The sequence below is a fragment of the Perognathus longimembris genome, chromosome 3, assembly GCF_023159225.1.
Source record: "Perognathus longimembris pacificus isolate PPM17 chromosome 3, ASM2315922v1, whole genome shotgun sequence".
Classification (NCBI taxonomy): Eukaryota; Metazoa; Chordata; class Mammalia; order Rodentia; family Heteromyidae; genus Perognathus; species Perognathus longimembris.
In genome coordinates, this window is record NC_063163.1 from 63,641,255 (window position 1) to 63,656,416 (window position 15,162).

The window sequence follows — 15,162 nt, forward strand, 5'->3', positions numbered from 1 at the left end:
TGGGCCTCGTGGCTCCTCTGGGGCCTCTGCTCTCCATGGGCCTCCACACTCCTTGGACCTCGTGGCTCTCCATTAGCCTATGTTCTCAATGGGCCTCGTGGCTCTTTGTTGGCCTATGTTCTCTGCAGGCCTCGTGGCTCTCTGTTGGTTGGCCTATGTATGTTCTCTGTGGGCCTCTACTCTCTGCAGGCCTCGTGGCTCTCCACAGGCCTCGTGGCTTTCCAGGAGCCTTGTGGCTCTCCTGAGGCCTCCTCTCTCCACAGGCCTTGTGGCTCTCCTGGAGCTGCTGCTCTCCATGGGCCTTGTGGCTCTCCACTGGCCTATGTTCTCTGCAGGCCTTGTGGCTGTCTGTGGGCCTCCACTCTCCGTGGGCCTTGTTGCTCTCTGTAGGCCTCGTGGCTCTCTGCAGGCCTCGTAGCTCTCTGTGGGCCTCTGCTGTCCACAGGCTTCCGCTGTCCACGGGCCTAGTGGTTCTCTGCAGGCCTTGTGGCTCTCCAGGGGCCTCGTGGCTTGCCATGGGCCTCATGGCTCTCTGCGGGCCGCTGTTCTCCATGGGCCTTGTGGCTCTCTGTGGGCCTCCACTCTCTGCAGGCCTTGTGGCTCTCCTTGGGCCTCTGCTCTCAACAGGCCTTGGTTCTTCAGGCCTCTGCCCTACACTGCCCATCCAGACTTGGGCCAGTCCGCATCACTGGCCCTGGCTCCCCACAGGTCTGAGAAGAGCCCGGGCATATATGTCACTGCAATCTTAATGCTTCTTCAATCACATTACTGTCTCCATTGTACCCTGTAATCTTTTTCTAGCTCTCTTATAAGGATATCTGTGGCTGACTAGGTTTAGGGTTCACTCACATAATTTTATTGTAAATTTTTTTCTTGCTATTGTGGGGCTTGAACTCTGGGTGCTGTTCCCGAGCTCTTTTTGCCATGTGAGTAGCTAGGATTGCAGGCATGAGCCACTGGCAGCACTGCCAATATTTTTTCCCATATCATAATTTATTTGAAAGTTCCAGTGATTGAGGCCATGTTTTAGCCTTCTCTATGAATGGATGTAAAGCATTCAGCAAGCTGGGTGTGGTAGGGCACACTTAAAATATCAGGCTGAAATAGATTCAAGCCCCACCTGGAATACATAGTGAGATCGCCACATCATAGAGCATGGTTTCTGGAGAAAGAATTTAACTTTACTGGGTAGGGTCAACAAAGTTTTATATTTTGTGGAAGAATTAATCAGGAAGTTATAAGGAACCTAGACAATACAAGATAAAGGAGTTTAATAAAAAATTAGGTGAAATTAGGTGATATTTTATTTAATTCAGTGGCTATATGGGATGCGTGTATATTATTAAAGGATTATTTTGGTTTTAGTTACTTTCCTGTTGAAAATGTGTTGGATTTATTTGTTTTCAGTGTTTATTTTAGAATCAGTGTACCCTTTTAAAAGAATATGGTGGTGGGATTGTATTGCACATAATTACTGAAAATTGGATATTTGTTTTCCTTGTTATCCTGTAGAAATTAACTTGTAAACAATGTAAAATGATTGATTTGAAAATCACAAGGATATCATACTACTCTTATTTGAAAGAGAAAGAAAATGAAACTTTAGATTAACACATAAAATCACATGCTGATATTTTTACTCTTTCCGTTTCTCTGTCAGGTTCTTTGGCATGGACACAAGTTCAGTAGGAACAATAGAATTGACTGATCAATCTCCTGTTTTATTAGGAAGTACGACCATGGCAACTAGTCTCACTAATGTAGGAAATTCATTTAGTGGCCCATCTAATCCTTTAGTGTCTAGATCTACTAAGTTTCAGAACTCATCAGTGGAAGATGATGATGATGTTGTTTTCATTGAACCTGTGCAACCTCCTCCACCTTCTACTCCAGTGGTTGCTGATCAAAGAACCATAACATTTGCACCATCAAAAAATGAAGAACTACACGGAAATGACCCTAAAATTGTTCCTTCAAAAGAGTTGACTTCTCAGAAAGGAAGTGTAAGTGAAACAATTGTCATTGATGATGAAGAGGACATGGAAACAAATCAAGGTCAAGAGAAAAATTCCTCCAATTTTATCGAAAGGAGACCTTCTGATCCTAAAAACAGAAACCATGATGTGGATTTCTCTACTTCCAGTTTTTCAAGAAGTAAGATAAATGCAGGAATGGGTAATAGTGGCATTACCACAGAACCAGACTCTGAAATTCAGATTGCTAATGTAACAACCTTAGAAACAGGTGTAAGCTCTGTGAATGATGGTCAATTAGAAAATACCGACGGGAGAGATATGAACTTAATGATTACACATGTAACATCACTGCAGAATACTAACTTGGGAGATGTCTCTAACGGACTGCAGTCAAATAATTTTGGTGTTAATATACAAACATACACCCCATCTTTAACATCCCAGACCAAGACTGGAGTTGGACCTTTTAATCCTGGTAGAATGAATGTGACAGGAGATGTATTTCAGAATGGAGAATCTGCATCTCATCATAATCCTGGTAAGCAGTAATGATATTCTCTCAATTAATTTAAACTTACAGATGATTCTGTTTTTATTGTAGTAATCGATGCTATACTGTTCAGTTTATTCATATAAAGCATGTTAATTCCATTGACTTTTAAGTTTGAAATTTTAACTAATAGGAGTTGGTAAACAGCATATTTTCCCATGGATTAATAAGTCACAAAGTAATTTATGAGGGTCAGAAATACTCTGCGTCTATGGCATTTTATTTGTCATCTATTACTTTTTAAAAAATTTTTATTGTCAAACTGATGTACAGAGAGGTTAGTTTCATACGTTAGTCTTCTATTACTTTTTGCTAATATGTTTTTAGTACTTCACTTCTTAAATTAGAAGATATAAAGATTAATAGCACTTTACAGTTGTATAATAGCATTTAGATTTACTTCTATTTTCCCTTTGTGTTTATAATGTTCCTATTTCTTTTTTTGAAAACTTTAGCAAGGATTTATTTTAGTATAAGTAGGGAGAAATAGAAAATGAGAAACAGTCCTTATTCCTCATGTAGGATTTTTTTTTTAATTAGTCCTGGAGTTAGTTGTCTTATGGCCTAGGTTGTCTCTGAGCTATTTTGCTCAAGGCTTAGCCCTCTACTACTTTGAGCCACAGTGCCACTTCTGGTTTTCTGGTTGTTAATTGGAGATGAGTGTCATGAACTTTTTCTTGCTTGAGCAAGCTTTGAACCAAAATCCTCAGATCTCAGCCTCCTCTGAGTAGCTAGGATTACAGGTGTGAAACACCAGCACCTGGCAGGAATCAACTTTTTTTAAAGAAAGTCTAAAAGAGAGACTTAGTTCTCTTAAAAGAGAATTTCCCAGCTCTCTGTGTGTGTGTGTGTGTGTGTGTGTGTGTGTGTGTGTGTGTGTTTTGTTTTTGCGTGGTCATGGGGCTTGAACTCTGGGCCTGGGCGCTGTCACTCAGTTCTTCAGCTCAAGGTTAGCACTCTACCACTTGAGCCACAGTGCCACTTCTGATTTTCTAGTGGTTAATTGGAGATAAGAGTCTAATGGACCTTACTGCCTGGGCTGGCTTTGAACCACCATGTTTGGATCTCAGCCTCCTGAGTAGCTATGAATGCAGGCGTGAGCCACTAGCACCCAGCTCCCTGATCTTTTTTTGAAGAAAGGGAAACACATAGCTTTTTTCCTTTTTAAAACATTTTCCTAGTTTGATCAGAGACACAGAGGCATTACACCTTTGGGTTCCTCCCCTAAGGAGATAGGTTTTCTTTAAGAGTGTTGCTGAGCCAAAGGGAACATTTTATCATCCAAGTTGTTCCCTATATACCTTTTTTTTTTTTTTGTAATTTATTTATTAATTAAACACAAATTTTTTGATAAGGTGTTGTGCAAAAAGGGTACAGTTACATAGTAGGGCAGTGTGTACATTTCTTGTGGTATCTTACACCCTGTTTTTCTTTCCCTTCCCTGGGTCAGGTAGACATATATACAATACACAATGTACCAAGAACCTATACAGTAGCCACGTGGCCTACGCCCAAGAAAATTTACCTAGGGCTTTAAATGTAATGTCTATATTAGACAATATGTCGATAGTAGTCTTATATGAATGTACATACATAGCATTTGAGCTATTGTATTCCACTGAGAGGTCAATTTTTGACCTTTATATGTTGAGTAGTTGTTTGGTTTTAGTTACATAATGTTGGGTCGCTGATCCAGTCCTGTGGGAAATACCATTTGACAAGCAGTTTTTGGTTTCACAGACCTGGTTTCTACTGTCTCTCCGTCACCCCTTCTTTTTTTTTTTTGGCCAGTCCTGGGCCTTGGACTCAGGGCCTGAGCACTGTCCCTGGCTTCTTCCCAATCAAGGCTAGCACTCTGCCACCTGAGCCACAGCGCCCCTTCTGGCCGTTTTCCATATATGTGGTGCTGGGGAATTGAACCCAGGGCTTCATGTATACGAGGCAAGCACTCTTGCCACTAGGCCATATTCCCAGCCCCCTGTCACCCCTTCTTAACAGTCATATATCAGGGAGATCATGACCCTTTGTTTTCTGTGTTCTAGGCTCGTCTCGCTCAACATTATTTGTTCAAGTTCTGACCATTTCCCTGCGAATAACAATATTTCACCATTCCTAATCGCTATGTAGTATTCCATTGTGTATAGGTACCATATTTTTTGGATCCATTCATCTGTGGAGGGGCATCTGGGTTGTTTCCATATGTTGGCTATTGTGAATTGTGCGCGATAAACATGGAAGTACAAATGTCTTTTTGATATCTTGGGACTTGCTGTTCAGGATAGATGCCTAGGAGTGGTATGGCTGGGTCATAGGGTTGGTCTATATTGAGCTTTTTGAGAAACCTCCATACTGTTCTCCAAAGTGGTTGTACTAATTTGCACTCCCACCAACAATGGAGAAGAAGAGTTCCTCTTTCCCCGCATCCCCTCCAGCATTTGTTGTTGCCTGAGTTCAGAGTATAGACCATTCTAACTGGAGTGAGGTGGTATCTCAGGGTTGTTTTTATTTGCATTTCCTTTACTGCCAGGGATGTTGAACATTTTCTTATATGTTTCTTTGCCCTTTTTATCTCTTCTCTTGTGAAGTCTCTCTTTAGCTCCTTTGCCCATTTTCTAATTGGTTTACTGGGCTTGGAGGGGCTTAGTTTTTTGAGTTCTCTGTAGATGACAGATATCAGGCCTTTGTCTGTTGCTGTGCTGGTAAAGATCCTTTCCCATATGGTTCGCTGTCTTTCTGTTTTGGTAGCTATGTTCTTAGCTGTGCAGAAACTTTTTAATTTGTAGTAGTCCCATTTGTCGAGTCTCTCCCCTATTTGTTGTGCCCCTGGGACTCTATTCAGGAAGTTCCTTCCTGTGCCTATAAGTTCTAGCGTCTTTCCTACTCTGTCCTTCAGTAGTTTCAAGGATTCAGGTCTGATGTTGAGGTCCTTGATCCATTTTGAGTTGATCTTGGTGCATGGTGATAGACTTGGGTCTACTTTGAGTTTTCTGCATAAGGCTGCCCAGTTTTCCCAGCACCAGTAGTTGAAGAGGCCATGTTTATTCCATTGTATCTCTTTAGCTCCTTTGTCGAATATCAGCTGACCGTAAGAGTGCGGTTTTATTTTTGGATCTTCAATTCTAATCCATTGGTCTTCCGGTCTGTTTTTATACCAATACCAGGCTGTTTTTGTTATGATGGCCCTGTAGTAGAGCTTGAAGTCTGGTATTGTGATACCTCCTGCACTGCTTTTTTTGCCTAGAATTGCTTTGGCTATTCTAGGTCTTTTGCTGTTCCATATGAATTTATGAATTGCTTTCTCTATTTCAGTGAGGAAAGTAACTGGCATTTTGATAGGTATTGCATTGAATTTGTATAACAATTTGGGCAATATGGCCATTTTCACTATATTGGTTCTGCCTACCCATGAGCATGGTAGGTCTTTCCATCTCCTTGTGTCTTCTTTGATTTCCCTTATTAGATTTTTATAGTTCTCATTAAATAGGTCAGTCATGTCCTTGGTTAGGTCGATCCCTAGGTACTTTATTCTTTTTTTGGCTACTGTAAATGGAATTGTTTCCATAATTTCCTTTTCTGCTTGTACATTTCTGGTGTACAGAAAAGCTGCTGACTTTTGTGAGTTGATTTTGTTTGTGTCCTGCTACTTTGCCAAAATGGTTTATTAGGTGTAGGAGTTTGGGGACTGAGTTTTTTGGGTCCTTCAGTTATAAGATCATGTCATCTGCAAATAGGGATAGCTTTATTTCTTCCTTGCTGATGTGGATCCCTTTGATGTCCTCCTCTTGCCTTATTGCTATGGCTAGGGATTCTAGCACTATGTTGAAAAGAAGTGGGGAGAGTGGGCATCCTTGTCTTGTTCCTGAGTTTAGGGGGAATGATTTAAGTTTCTCTCCATTTAATATGATGTTAGCAGTTGGTCTGTTGTATATGGCTTTTATTGTTTTGAGGAATGTTCCATCTATTCCTGTTCTCTCCAGAGCTTTTATTTTTTATTTATTTATTTATTTATTTATTTTTGGCCAGTCCTGGGCCTTGGACTCTGGGCCTAAGCACTTGCGTCCCTGGCTTCTTCCCACTCAAGGCTAGCACTCTTCCACTTGAGCCACAGCGCCGCTTCTGGCCGTTTTCTGTATATGTGGTGCTGGGGAATCGAACCTAGGGCCTCGGGTATACCGAGGCAGGCACTCTTGCCACTAGGCTATATCCCCAGCCCCTCTCCAGAGCTTTTAATAAGTATGGATGTTGTATTTTGTCAAAGGCTTTTTGGGCATCGACTGAGATAACAATGTGATTCTTGATTTTAGTTCTGTTGATGTGGTGAATTACATTGATTGATTTACGGATGTTGAACCATCCTTGTGACTGTGGGATGAAGCCTACTTGGTCATGTTGTATAATTTTTTTTTTTTTTTGCCAGTCCTGGGGCTTGGACTCAGGGCCTGAGCACTGTCCCTGGCTTCTTTTTGCTCAAGGCTAGCACTCTGCCACTTGAGCCACAGCGCCGCTTCTGGCCGTTTTCTGTATATGTGGTGCTGGGGAATTGAACCCAGGGCCTCATGTATACGACGAGGCAAGCACTCTTGCCACTAGGCCATATTCCCAGCCCCGATGTATAATTTTCTTGATCAGTTTCTGGATCCTGTTAGCTAATATTTTATTGAGGAGCTTTGCATCTGTGTTCATTAGTGATATTGGTCTGTAGTTCTCTTTTTTTGTTGGGTGTTTGCCTGGTTTGGGAATGAGTATGATATTAGCTTCATAGAATGAGTTTGGGATTTCTCCCTCTGTTTCTATTTCGCGGAAGAGTTTGAGGAGTATTGGTATTAGCTCCTCACTAAAGGTTTCATAGAATTCATTGGTGAATCCATCTGGGCCTGGGCTTTTCTTTGTTGGAAGGTTCTTGATTACCCCCTGTATCTCGCTGTGTAAGGTATTGGTTTATTTAGTTGATTTATTTCTTCTTGGTTCAGTTTGGGCAGTTTATACTTCTCTAAGAATTGATCCATTTCTGTAAAATTATTGTTTTTCAGTGAGTAGAGGTTCTGGAAATAGTTCCTTATGATTGTTTGAATATCGTTTATACTTGTAATTTTTCCGGTGGAGTCCCTGATTTTACGTATATGAGTCTCTTCTTTTTTTTTTTTTTTTTTTGTAAGTCTTGTTTGCTATTTACTCTGTGTGTGTGTGTGTGTGTGTGTGTGTGTGTGTGTGTGTGTGTGTTTTAAAAACATGAGCTTTAATTCATGCTTTTGCTTGGCTTCTTGCTCATGACACTACCACTTGAGCCATTATATCCACCCTAGCATTTTGCTACTTAATTGGAAATGGAATCTTGTGAACTTTTCTGTCCTGGTTAGCTTCAAACTTTGATCCTCAGGTCTCAGACCCTTTTTTTTTTTTTTTTTGGCCAGTCCTGGGCTTTGAACTCAGGGCTTGAGCACTGTCCCTGGCTTCTTCTTTTTTTTTTTTTTTTTTTGCTCAAGGCTAGCACTCTGTCACTTGAGCCACAGCGCCACTTCTGGCCATTTTCTATATATGTGGTGCTAAGGAATCAAACCTAGGGCTTGTGTACGAAGCAAGCACTCTTTCCACTAGGCCATATTCCCAGCCCCAGGTCTCAGACTCTTAAAGCTAGGATTATATCTAGGAACCACTGGTACATGGTTTTATTTATTTATTTGCCATTCCTGGGGCTTAAACTCTGGGCCTGAGCACTGTCCGTGAGCTTCTTTTGCTCAAGGCCAGCACTCTGCCACTTGAGCCACAGTGCCACTTATGGCTTTTTCTGAGGAATTGAACCCAGGGCTTCATGCATGCTAGGCAAACACTCTACCACTAAACCACATTTTCAGCATTCATTCCTTTGTTCATCCATTCATTTATTATTTTTTGCCTGTCTTGGGGGTTAATTCAGGGCCTGGGCACTGTCCCTGAGTTTCTTTTGCTCAAGGCTAGCACTCTACTACTTAAGCCAGAGAGCCACTTCTGGCCTTTTCTGCGTGTGTGGCGCTGAGGAATGGAATCAGGGGTTTATGCATGCTGAAAAAGCATTGTACCACTAAGCCACATTCCCAGCCCTGGAAAGCTATTGGTGTTTAGGTTACTCCTGTAACCCAAGCTACTCTGGAGGCTGAGATTTGAAGATCAAAGGCAACCTGGCCAGGAAAGTCTGTAACACTCTTACCTCCATCTAAAACTACCTAAAAACCAGAAGTGGACCTGTGGCTCAAAGTAGACTTTTGAGCAAAAGAACTCATGGGCAGCATCCAGGCCCTGAGTTCAAGCCCCAGAATCGACAAAATAAAAGGTTGTTTTGAAATAATTTTATTTATTTAGTTTCAGACTTGTTACTATTTTTTTTTTTTGCCAGTCCTGGGGCTTGATCTCAGGGCCTGAGCACTGTCCCTGGCTGCTCCCTGGCTGCTGTTGCTTCTGCTGCTTCTGCTGCTTCTGCTTCTTCTGCTGCCTCCCTCCTCCTCCTCCTCCTCCTCCTCCTCCTCCTCCTCCTCCTCCTCCTCCTCCTCCTCCTCCTCCTCCTCCTCCTCCTCCTCCTCCTCCTCCTCCTCCCCCTCCTCCCCCTCCTCCCCCTCCCCCTTTCTCCTCCTCCCCTCCTCCCCCTCCTCCCCCCCTCCCCCCCCCCCTCCTCCCCTCCTCCCCCCCCTCCCCCCTCCTCCTCCTCCCCTCCTCTCCCTCCTCCCCCCCTCCTCCTCCTCTCCCTCCCCCCTCTCCCTCCCCCCTCTTCCTCCTCCCCCCTCCCCCCCATGCCACTTCTGGCCTTTTTGTATATATGTGGTGCTGAGAGATCTAACCCAGGGCTTCATGTATAGGAGGCAAGCATTCTTGCCACTAGGCCATATTCCCAGCCCCCAAACTTGTTACAGTTGTCAATTCTATTAAGTAAAGATTTTATTGTACTTTTGTGTTGATATATGTGTTCCTTGCTCAATGAAGTATTCTGTAAAATACCTGGGTAATTCCTAACTAGAAACTAGTAAACAATATTTTGAATGTTTCCTAAATATTACTCACTATGCTTTATTATATACATTATATCATTTAATGTTTACCACTCCTATGAGTTGGATACAAATTTCCAGTTTAGACAGAAGTGAAGCACTTAGTTTAATTAGCATCATAGTCTTACAAATGGTAGCTGTAGCTTATGAATCCCTTTTTTGTTTTTTTTTGTTTTTTTTTGCATGTGTACAGGCCTGAGGCTTGAACTCAGGACCTGTCATTGTCTCTTGAGCTTTTTTTTTTTTTGGTTCAAGTCTAGTATTTTGACTTGAGTCACAGTTCCATTTCTGGCATTTTTGGTAGTTAATGGGTGATAAGAATCTCATGGGCTTTCCTGCCCAGGTTAAGTGAAAACCTAGATCCTTAGATCTCAACCTCCTGCAAAACTAGGAATCCAGGTGTGAGTCACTGGAGCCCAGCTATCATTCATTTATTCATTCATTCATTCATAAATTCATTTTTGTTGGTCATGGAGCTTGAATGCTCTTTTTGCTCAAGGCTAGCTTTCTACCACTTTGAACTACAGCACTACTTCCGTCTTCTGGTGGTAATTGGAGTATCATGGACTTTTCCTGCCCTGGCTGACTTTGAACTGCGATCCTTAGGTCTCAGCTTCCTGAATAGCTAGGATTACAGGTATGAGCCACCGGTGCCTTTTTTATTTTTATGACACAAATACTATTTTTATCATGTATGAAGTATATTTGGAAATATGTATAAATTGTGGAATAGCTAAATTGAGCTAATTGACATGTATTGCCTCATCTACTTATTTTTGTTTTGAGACACTTAAAACCTATGTTCTTTCTTGGGGTGCTAGTGGCTCATGCCCATAATTTTAGCTACTCAGGTTGCTAAGATCTGAGTATCTCGGTTCAAAGCCAAGCCTGGCAGACAAATCTAGGGAACTCTAATCCAATAACCATCAAAAAGCTGCAATAGGAGAGTAGAGGCATGGCTCAAGTGATGGAGTACCAGATGTGAAGGAAAAGGCTAAGCCAGAATACAAGACCCAGAGTTCAAGCCCTAGTACTGACATACAAACTGTGTTCTTAGATGGTTAATGAGAGCTAGAAGTTTCTATCCAAAACTCAAATACTTATTTGTTAATTTTTGTTCTGCTTTAACATCTTAAACTTTTCCAAAGGGGGAAGTTAAAAAATTAATCTCTAGTTTAAATTTCAGTGTGTTTTAAACACTCTTTTCATTGTTTTCCTTGTGTGTTTTTTTAAGATTCTTGGATCTCCCAGTCAGCATCATTTCCCCGAAATCAAAAACAACCAGGAGTGGATTCTTTATCACCAGTGGCCTCGCTTCCTAAACAAATTTTCCAGCCTTCAGCCCAACAACAACCAACTAAACCAGTTAAAGTCACGTGTGCAAACTGCAAAAAACCTTTACAGAAGGGACAGACAGCTTATCAACGAAAAGGATCAGCTCACCTCTTTTGTTCAACTGCCTGCCTTTCTTCCTTCTCCCATAAGCCTGCTCCAAAGAAACTCTGTGTTATGTGTAAAAAGTAAGGTTTACCTTTCAGCATAATTCCATGTTGTTGAATATTGGTGTAAAATTTGTAAGAAAATTTTGAATAAAAATCTTGGAGGTAATTACCATGTTTCAAGAATTGGTTAAGGGGGCTGGGGATATGGCCTAGTGGCAAAAGAGCTTGCCTCGTATACATGAGGCCCTGGGTTCGATTCCCCAGCACCACATATACAGAAAACGGCCAGAAGTGGCGCTGTAGCTCAAGTGGCAGAGTGCTAGCCTTGAGCAAAAAGGAAGCCAAGGACAGTGCTCAGGCCCTGAGTCCAAGGCCCAGGACTGGCCAAAAAAAAAAAAAAAATTGGTTTAGGTACTTTAAATTCTTGAATCACACCCAAGTGTGTCATGGCTTTGAAAGTGTTCCAAGTTGAGGTAGTTTTTTGATAAGTCTGCCTATTTGGTAGGGGTTGGGATTAATTTATATATATAGTCTCTTGTAATTAGTTGTGTGGGTGTGTGTATGCACGCACATTGTCCTGAGGCTTCAATTCAGGGTGTGGGCACTGTGCACTAGTTCCACTTCTTTTTTACCTGGGCTGTTTTTTCATGATCTTCAATATCTCAGCTTCTTGAGTAGCTAGGATTAAAGTGTGAGCCACTGAGTTGTAATTAGTTTTTACTGTAATCGCCATTGGAATCCTTGAATTTGCTGGAATACATGATTCTTTACATTATTATTTTTGTTTGTTTTTTGATGCTCAGGTCAAACCCAGTGGATTCATACTGGGTAGACAAGAGCTTTACTGCTAATCATTATTACTACTACTATTAACATTGTACATGTTTTTGTTATTCTGATACTTGTAAAAGGAGGCTTAATTTAGAAGGCCCATTTATGTGTGCAGTACATCTTTATCAGAGACACATTCTATGATTCTCAATATTGAGTATATTACTTTAAGAATTTAGCCTAATGTTAAACAGTTTCTATATTTTGTAATTAAAATTGGTCAGATTTTACACTGTCTTCAGAGTGAGATTATTTTAAGTCAGTAAATCTTTGGTTTCTCATCTAATTGTTTCACTGGAAATTAATAGCTTTATGATTCAGGTACCCGATTTTTCTTCTGTTACCCTGTGCTCTCCCCCCCCCCCCCCCCCCCACCAACCACCCCCTATTTTGTGCTGGCTCTGGGATGTAAACTCAGCCTGGGCACAGTCCCTAAGCTTTTATGTTCAAGGTTACTGCTGTACCACCTGAGCCATAGCTCTACTTCTCGCTTTTTGCTGGTAATTGGAGATAAGAATCTTATGGACTTTCCTGGCTTTGAATCTTGATCCTCAGATCTCAGCTTCCTGAGTAGTTAGAATTATAAGTATGAACCACCAGCACCCAGCTTGGCACCAAGCAGTTTTTGTTTTTTTAATTTAATTTATTAATTTTTTTTTGGCCAGTCCTGGGGCTTGGACTCAGGGTCTGAGCACTGTCCCTGGCTTCTTTTTGCTCAAGGTTAGCACTCTGCCACTTGAGCCACAGCACTACTTCTGGCTGTTCTCTATATATGTTGTGCTGGGGAATTGAACCCAGGGCTTCATGTAAACGAGGCAAACACTCTTGCCACTAGGCCATATTCCCAGCCCCAACCAGTTTTTTTGCTAGCCTTGAAAGATAAGATGTGGTCTTCTTCCTGGTCATTTTTAGACATGGCTTCACTGATTAAAAATAATTAGACTATGATGAAATACGTGAAAGGTGAAACCATGTAGACTTTATTTAAAATTTATTTTATTGTTATTATAGAGGTGATGTACAGAAGGGTTATACATTTATATATACCTGGCTCAGGTATTGAGTACATATACTTTTGTACAGTGTTATCTGTTCCCTCATTCTTTCATTCCCTCCTCCCATCTCCACGAGTTGTATAGTTCTTTTTTTTCCCTTTTTTTAAACTGTATGTGTTTCTTGGGGCCTGAACTCACGGGTTTGGGTGCTTTCTCCCTGAGCTTTTGGGATCAAGTCTAGTGGTCTACCACTTGAGCCACAGCTCCACTTCTGGTTTTTTGGTGTTTAATTGGAGATGAGAGTGTTATAGCTGTGTGGATTTTCTGTATTATTTCTGGAAGCAATCCAAGAAGCTACTTTTAGATTTTTTGGCACTAAAGAATTGTATAGGGAAATGATAGGGAAACAGTTGTTTTGAGGTTAGGTTTCTTGACAAATAGACTTAATTACAACAATAATTTGAAATTCAGAATTTGAACTTCAAAAGTCATCAAGTGTTAACATTTCTAGAGGTGGATATCTCTGTCAAATGGTTAGTAAAGTGTTCTGGAGTTGGAGTAAATTCCTTTAAGGGGAAAAAAGATTTGAGTTTCTACCTCTTAATATATGTTCTCTTTCTATGGAGAGAGAAATTAAATGGGAGCTGTATAAATGTAAACCTTAAATGAATTAGTTCTTGACATTGGCTCCTTGTAATTAATTACTAACTGCTTTAAGTCCTTCAATTTGCTGAATTTAAGGTTTTAATAGTATAGTTTCACTTGCTTGCTTTTCTTTTTTATTTATATTTTTAATTTATATATGTTTTTTCTTTCCTTTGTTGATTTATTTTGTTGCTTATCCTTGCACTAGGGGCCTGTCTGTACTTCTTGAGCTTTGGTAGGAGCTCAGGGCCAGTGCTTTACCACTGTGAGCCATAGCTCCATTTTCAGCTTTTTGGTGGTTAAAAGCCTCATGGACTTTCCTGCCTTAACTGGCTTCAAACCACAATACTCAGATCTCAGCCTGAGTCCCTAGTATTATAGGTGTGGGCCACCAGAATGCCCAACTATTAAGTAGCTTCACTTCTAAGTTTTTATTGCCCAGAAACTATATTTTATAGTAAAGGTGGTTTCCTAGGCCTAAAAATAGTGTTTTATTCCCATGATTCAATTTGTAGAAATGAAAAAAATGTCAGTTGGAGTCTTATATTTGGTTTCTTTTAAAATGAAATTTTACTTCAAGTTGTACCTCGTATTTTTCAGAGATATAACTACAATGAAAGGAACTATTGTTGCTCAAGTGGATTCAAGTGAGTCCTTCCAGGAATTCTGTAGTACATCTTGTTTGTCTCTCTATGAAGACAAGCAGAATCCCACTAAAGCAGCTCTAAATAAATCAAGATGTACAATCTGTGGTAAACTAACAGAGGTTTGTATTTTTATACTTTATCATTTAGATCTAACTAGGATTTACATTTTTAATAGCTATTATGTACTCCTTAACAATACATGTTTCTTTAAAAGTAAGGATATATAAACTCTTTAAGAATATCCCATCATGTTACTCCATTTTTCCATAGAGAGTTGACTTGGGAAAATTATGTTAAATATTTTTTCTTGATTTCAAAGCAGTCAAGAGGCAAAAATCATGTTACAGATGGTTTTTAAATTTTTCTAGTAATGTGTTACTTTTTAAATACTTTGCATAAGACAGATGAGTGCTCTTAGTGGGAATTAGGAGTGGAGGGAATTTATTTACTTCCCCCCTTCCCCCTCTCTCCCCCCTCCCCCCCCCCTCCTTCTTGTTTTTAAACTTTTTGGCACTGGCCTGGCACTACCCATGCCTTTTTTGTTTTTGTTTGTTTGGTTGTGGGGCTTGAACTCAGTCTGGGTGCTGTTCCTGAGCTCTTTAGCTCAAGGCTCTAGTGCTTTACCACATTGAGCCACAGTGCCACGTATGGTTTTCTGGAGACTAATTGTGGATAAAAGTCTTATGAACTCTTCTTGCCTAGACTTGCTTTGCAGCGCCATCCTTAGATCTCAGCCTGTTGTTACCATGAGGGAAAATATTAAAATTCATATTATTATGATACTAAGAAAAAGGAACATGTTTATACATACCTCATTTGAATTGTTTGTAAATTGCTTCCTCCCCTTTTTAAAATAAACATTTTATTGTAATTCCTTTTAGGAGTTTTATAAAGATTTCCAGGAGACCTATTTATTTATCAATATACCTAAATTTGGCCTTTTTCTGGTTTTTTTTTTTTTTTTTTGCCAGTCTTGGGGCTTGGGACTCAGGTCCTGAGCATTGTTCCTGGCTTCTTTTTGCTCAAGGCTAGCACTCTACCACTTGAGCCGTACCTCTAC

The 15,162-nt window shown here is 40.6% G+C and overlaps 1 protein-coding gene across 2 annotated transcripts in view; it reads left to right on the forward strand.

Annotated features, from left to right (window-relative positions):
- The window catches only part of LOC125348460 (zinc finger MYM-type protein 2), a 94,307-nt gene that overhangs the window by 29,327 nt on the left and 49,818 nt on the right, over positions 1–15,162 (forward strand). For both annotated transcript variants that reach the window (XM_048341685.1, XM_048341686.1), the window contains 3 exons: positions 1,661–2,514; positions 10,777–11,062; positions 14,056–14,221. In XM_048341685.1, coding sequence (XP_048197642.1) covers positions 1,661–2,514; positions 10,777–11,062; positions 14,056–14,221 — 1,306 coding nt within the window. The remainder of the gene's footprint in view (positions 1–1,660; positions 2,515–10,776; positions 11,063–14,055; positions 14,222–15,162) is intronic.